The sequence below is a fragment of the Periophthalmus magnuspinnatus genome, chromosome 5 (assembly GCF_009829125.3).
Source record: "Periophthalmus magnuspinnatus isolate fPerMag1 chromosome 5, fPerMag1.2.pri, whole genome shotgun sequence".
NCBI lineage: Eukaryota > Metazoa > Chordata > Actinopteri > Gobiiformes > Gobiidae > Periophthalmus > Periophthalmus magnuspinnatus.
The window spans coordinates 23,568,702-23,575,400 of record NC_047130.1 but is presented as its reverse complement, the minus strand read 5'-3'; the positions used below and the strand labels follow the sequence as shown (position 1 = coordinate 23,575,400).

General features: G+C 36.5%; 1 protein-coding gene across 1 annotated transcript; it reads right to left on the bottom strand.

Moving 5' to 3' along the window:
- Positions 1–307: 307 nt before the first annotated feature.
- emp3a (epithelial membrane protein 3a) lies at positions 308–5,252 on the bottom strand. Its single transcript, XM_033966681.2, has 5 exons — positions 5,159–5,252; positions 3,733–3,843; positions 3,236–3,338; positions 2,115–2,255; positions 308–735 (listed from the first exon to the last, which is right to left on the bottom strand). Exons 2-5 carry the CDS (start codon positions 3,808–3,810, stop codon positions 560–562), a joined length of 498 nt encoding a protein of 165 aa, XP_033822572.1. The 5' UTR covers positions 3,811–3,843; positions 5,159–5,252; the 3' UTR covers positions 308–559.
- Between the last annotated feature and the right edge of the window lie 1,447 nt (positions 5,253–6,699).

Genomic DNA, 6,699 nt, shown 5'->3' with positions numbered 1-6,699 from the left:
TGTCAAGAGACGGTTGCGATTCAGGTGCGGTCTCTCATTCATGACGACTGCACGGCAGGAATAAGCACACAGTGGCGAGGGCCATCATCGCCGCTTGCATCTTTAATTTAAGATTAACATTAAAATTAGGATCACACAGCAAAGTTTTATATTCAGTCAAAAGTGCAGCCAGTGTGATTTTAATATAGCTTTATTTAAAATATATAATCTGTATAAAAACAGTTCACATAGACACAATGTAAGACAGATAAACAACATTACTCCACACAAAATATAACAAATATTACACATGTTATAATAAAGTGTTGGTAATTTTTAACTACAGTAATTGTATTTTTACTGTACAGTGACTTTAGGCTTCCTTCAGAGGTCATAGAGGTCAGATACAGTCCTCTAATAGGCTACATGCTTAAGTCTGTCTAGCTGTTAAAAAAAAGATAGCCAAACATTGATGAATATAAAAGATGTTATTTTCTGCTCCACAATCACTTTTGCCAAATATACAGCTTTATTATGGTTTTATATTCTTTTACTTTTTTATTTATAATTGTTGCTTATCTCAGTGTTTCTTGCGTAAATGCACGTAGAGGACGCCGCTCAGTAACAACAGAGGCACACAGACCCAGGCCAAAATGAAGCAGTATCCAAAACGCCCCAAGTTTGGATCTCTGGAGTCGGCTAAAATCTCCTTTCTGTGGAACGTGAAAATCAGGCAAGCGGCAAAATCAGTAAAACCTGCAAAAAAACATTATTACAGATGAGAAACTTTTATACCCAGAGTTGTATTTTGTTTCATTCACACATGTTTGAGTTTGAGTTTATTAGTCTGTCTATATCTACAAAGCTGAACATGCTCTCTTCCACTGTGTGATGTCATGTAGTGGCAGTTTTCAAGTTAAACGTTACCTTTTAACTTGTTCAGTAGAGATCGGCAATTCCAGGTTCTCAAATTAACCAACTGATTCCAGTGAAGGTGTATGGAGTTTAAAAACACAGTGGAGCACACAGTCATAGCGTATTATATGACTATTATATAACTATGCAGAGTGTGTTCTGACAGGAGTGAACAGGGCTTAAATGTATTGCCCATAGAAACAATGGAAGTATGCACACAGAGAAAAATCATGCATATGTACAATCCACTTTCACCTGTGCATTGTTGGATGATATTTAAATAACATACTTACTAAAACTATTTTATTTTCTAGTATAGATAGAGCCATATATTGGTATTGAAACAAGGCTGCGGATATTATTATATGAATTTGGGGAAATAAAAATTGACCCTGTGTAACTTCATCAGTTGCTCGGAATTTTGAACAATCAGTATCAGCATCATCGTCATGAAAAAACAATCCCTTTCCATGGGTTTCAGAAAGATGAAGGGTTAGGACCATTAACATTTATTTATTTATTTATATATATATTTATTTGACAGGGACAATGCAATCAGACATAGTTACAAAATGAACATTGCAGCTGATGTGATGCACACAGAGTTTATAGCAAGAGCTAATTCTCAACTCCTGCCCCTGGTTGGGCTTTTTTACAATTTACTAATATGCAAAGTATATTAAAACACTTATCCCTTAAAATAGTTACATCAGTGCCCAAATATACATGTAACACTCACAGTTTCTCTCACTCACCAACTGTCATACTACCTATTTACAAGTGGGTACAGTTTTGACTCATTTTCAGCCAGTTCTTAACCCTAGAGGTGAACATTTTTAACTCAGAAATGTTCTTTATTTCAATGGGCAGTGAGTTCCACAGTTTGCAGCTCTGGTATGAAAAGGCAGACTGTCCAAAAGAGGTTCTGCGTTGTGGGATTTTACAGTTCTTGTTTACGGTGCCTCTTGTCACTCTAGTGCTGTTTAGTCTTTGTATAAATGTACTGAGTGATTCTGGGGCCAAGTTATGAAGCTATTAACGATTCAAAACTAAATATCATGTGTCTTGAATGGTCCCCAAAATGGCACCAAAATAACAGGTAGCTGAAACCCATGAATAGTAGATCAATGCTCGTGACACAATGTATTTATTTGGTTTATTTAACAAGGACAGTGCTCATTACAATGTGATCAAGTAGAGAAATCAAATTTAAATATTACCTGCAAAAGCCTGACAGAATCCAGTGAAGAAGAAAAGTCCTCCTTTGGACAAGGCAAAGAGCTGTCCCAGAAACACCAGGAAGGAGATGGAGGAGAAGACCACCGAGAGGACCATGAGCGCCTGCACGGACTGGAGCCAGTCTGAAGGGGGAGGGGGGTTGAAGACAGGGTGGAGGAGAGAGTGGAGGACAGGGTGGAGGAGAGGGTAGACTAAATAAAACATATATTCTGGCACAGAGCAATTGTGTGGTGATTAGAGCTGTACAATATCAGGAATATGTGTGACAATGTTGTTTCATGTTGTGGTGATATGATCTGGGATACAGCAGTGACCACAATGGACAATGGAAAGTTCACTTGAGTTAAAATGCACTGGGTAACATAGACCTCGTTGGGTAAGGACCAAAATGGACTGTACTTAACATAACTAAATCAAAACAAGACACATTTGGGGTTAGAATTTGGTGGTTTCTTTCGACTCCCTTGTCTCTTTTATATTCAGTTATGGAAAAAGTGCTCTGCTATTTTGTAACTTAAGTAAAAGCACAAGTACCAGAGCAAAAGAAATACTCAAGTAAAAGTATTACGTTAAAAAATCTACTTTATTATTGGGCATTTAAGTACCCATTTTAAAATGTACTTAAAGAGTAAAAAGTAAAAGTATTCCATTTTTGTGCGGAATTTGAATAGAAACAACTGAAAATCAATCATTTTTTTCCTGGCTGTTTTTATTTGCACATTTTTGTTTGTTCAAACTATGAACATGTTAAAAATAAACCCTTTTCAGCAGGTCTCAAACAATAATAAAACATAACATAACTTTTCAGTCCAGTTAAAAATGTGGTGAAGTAGAAAGTACAGATATCTTTTCTCAAATATAGTGAAGTAAAAGTAAAAATGATCCACTTTAAATTGATTTAGGTAAAGTACAGATACCTAAAATTTGTACTTAAGCACAGTACTTTGCTACTTTTACTTTGTTACGTTCCACCACTCCTCTTTTATAAGTTATGCGTTCAATGTTCTACAGTGGAGCATTAAAGATAAGACACGCTAGCACTAACTTAACAAGACTGTTCACTGCTCACAACACATTTTCAATATATACCAAACATATTTACCGTTCTCATTGGTGGCAGCACAAAGCCACGTTTTTGTAGCGTTGTCTTGGAAACAGTTGTACCAGAGATCTGAAATTTCCGAGTCGTCCCAAACCCACCAGGACTACAGAAACAAGTAAAATGTAACTTTAGTAAATGCTCTTATATCTACCTAGAACTGAACTGAATGATTTGGGAAAAAATATCTAATTGCAATTTTTCAGCTAGTATTACAATTTTGATTCGATTTTTGATGTATGTTTTAATGATAGGATTCTCTTTATGTGTTCAAGCATGTGTTCATGAGTTTAAACATGTTCAGGTGAATTTTCCTGCAGTTTTTTAGACAGAATATAACAGGATATTTTCTTGCTTGTGGAAGAAATTATGCTACTTCAAAAATAGCAGCATTTGTTGTTTGCTAATTGTGTCCATTCAAATTGCAATTTCGATTAGATTTTGATTAATATTGCAGCCTTACCGCTATCTGCATTAATCTATTTTCATTTTTAGCTCACTTTTTCCAGAGTTGAAATGAGAAGCATGGCCAGTGAGGAGAGATGCAGAACCGTGATAGAGATGAGGAGGAGGACCATGGCTGCCTCAGGGTCAGGAGGTTCAGTACTTCTCTGTCAAAACAAAAATACCACGTTCTCAAAATATGTAATAATAAATTTATGTCTCACAACACCACAGCTTATCATTAAAGGGGATGTATTTTGTAAAATAAACTTTTATGATATTTCAAATAGGTTATAACTGTGTTCCCTCATTATTTGCTTACACAGAGTTATAGTTTGATAGACTTATGCATGTTTCAGCCTTTCAGTTTTGAAGTTTTCAAAAGGAAGTCAATGTACATGTTTCTACTGATGAGCAGTTTTGGATCAATTTTGCAGTTTACAAAATGTCAAATAAAAAATACTAAATACTTGGATAAAAATATGTTTTCTATAACCTCAGTAAACCAATTTCATTTTCAAATGTTTTTGCTGTTGTAGCTTGAGTTGATGCTTTCTTTCTTGCACATATTGTCGTTGTACCATTGAGCAAAACACCTCATCCACCTTGACTATGCATGTGCTGTATGACTGTAGTGGTCAGAGAGGTTGTTACAGCAAATTGATATGAAATATAACTCTATGCCATAATTAACTTTCCTACCAGGCTATTCTGCTACTCTGATCTGTATTTATGCTACAAGTAACCTAACTGAAGACTCTTGTAAAGTCAAGTCTTAAATTATGCTACACGCTGCACAAACACAATAGGTTACATAATCTATATAGGGTGGACTTAAGCTGTTCATGGGAAACTATGAGTATAATCGTTAAGTCTCTCAAAATCAGAGCAGGTCATCTTTGCTCATTTATCAAAACCTAAACAAGACAATCTCCAGGGAATATAGAACAACATTAGTGGCAACTGAAAATGACTACAGGCTATCATTTAGATCATAAAGGACCCAAGAAAAATGGTAACTTATATACATTTACTATGAGCAAGTACATTTATATTTAATTAGCTTTTTGTAACAATAAAGACATGATTCATCTATAATCCTCCACCAGATAAATGCTGCCGTGTCCTTGGGCAAGATACTTAACCCACCTCGCCCCCAGTGTCTGGGTATGAATGTGTGTGTGAATGGATGCAAAGCACTTTCGAGTGCCTTGAAGGTGGAAAAGCTCTATATAAAAATGTGACTACTGTATTTACCATAATGTATAGATTACTACTACTACTACTACTACTACTGCTGCTGCTGCTGTCCAAGTTAACATTGTACATAAGACTGCTGCTGCTGTTACTACTACTACTACTACTACAGAGTATTACATATTCAACACTATAAACACAGCAACTAATAATACTGCTTTGCCGTTTTAATTGCATGACGCCCATTTATCCATAGTTCTTAATTAGAAGATGTAAAGTTCTCACCCTTAAACGTCTCCCAGAGTGTCCAGTGCTCCACTGGTCCTTTCTTTGGGTCTTCTAGCTTAAACCTCCTGCACATTTGGAGTTTAAATCTTGGAGAAGCTGTGAAGAAAAGGAGCAGGAATGTGCAATCAGATATGATGTAGGAGGAGTTCGACACCCACTTCCTCCCCCCTCCTGCTTCACCTCCCAGTAAAAATCTAAGGCCTGCTCCAAATCAAAACTAACACATGCATTCCTCTGCGCTAACCAAATATACGCAACTTACTATGACTGTATATACTTGTGCATCTGGGAGGCTAGTAACATGTGCTCAAAGAAAAACACTAACTTTAAAATATTCTTCCTCAAGTAGACTAAGTAAAAGTAACCTTGAATAGGCCTGTATGTATGATGCCTAAAAGTGCCCAAAAGTAGTTTATGGTAACTAGGTTTAGGGATTAGTGTTAGATAATACTAGGAATAGTATTACTACTAATAAAATGCAATTAATAATGATGCATTGGATTTATATAGCACCTTTCAAGACACCCAAAACACTTTACAGAGCATCATTCATAGAACTGATGTAAGTGAAGCTGACAATCTGTACCACTGGCCTCTCCGACCACCGCCAACACTCACGCACATACCACACACACACACACACACACACCCCCACACACCCCACACACACACACACACACACTCACTAAGAACGGTGGGTGAAGTGTCTGGTCAAAGGACATGAAGACAGTAATTATTATCACCTCTATTAGTTTACGTTACACAACTCATGCAATTAGTAAAACTCCAATGACAACAACTGTAGATTTTATTTACAGCTATTAAACTACATTATACTACTACTGATACTAGTACTATAATTACTAATTATCAATAATATTGTGAATGTTGCTTTGAAAGTGTGGAAGTTTTGAATATTGTGTAGGCCCACGTTGTTTATTATATAAAACTCTCTATCTAAAGCTGTCTGCTGATTAAAAACACAATTTAACTCCTGCTGTATCCTATAAATATTTCAAACAGGGGTATATATGTATTTCTGCCATTATGTGGGTGATTTCAGAGTCATTTTACATTTGTCTGATACTTAAACCTCAACTAATGAATCTGAGGAAATGTTTTAACACATTTTTGTTGGATTAACAAAATACTTTGATTGCAGTTATCAAAATACTCCCCAGAAATATTGAGAAAGTACCTGTGGCGAACAAGTTAGGTACAAAGAGCCAAAATTTTCAACCGTAAGACTCAAAGAGCCACACGACGCACTGACCTGCCAAGACAGACAGACACGCACACACAATTACAACCATATTATTTCCCTTAAAACACTCCTCTCCTTACAAAACAACAGCAAGCACTTCTATTCATTTCAAGATAAGTGTCCACCCTCAACACACACATCAAATGCAGCTTAGCCAGAGTTAACACAGCACCTACCCCAGAGGTCAGATACCCCCCACATACACACATAAACACACACACACACAAGCTCCTCACCCTATCCCTAAGGGTGCGCCCGGCCACTCTGCGGAGGA

Excerpts from the sequence above, each read along its gene's own strand:
- emp3a (XM_033966681.2), bottom strand. The coding sequence starts at position 3,810 with ATGGTCCTCCTCCTCATCTCTATCACGGTTCTGCATCTCTCCTCACTG. Across the intron at positions 3,339-3,732 it reads TCATTTCAACTCTGGAAAAA|TCCTGGTGGGTTTGGGACGA; the intron begins GTGAGCTAAAAA and ends TTGTTTCTGTAG. Across the intron at positions 2,256-3,235 it reads TGCTGCCACCAATGAGAACG|ACTGGCTCCAGTCCGTGCAG; the intron begins GTAAATATGTTT and ends CTCCCCCTTCAG.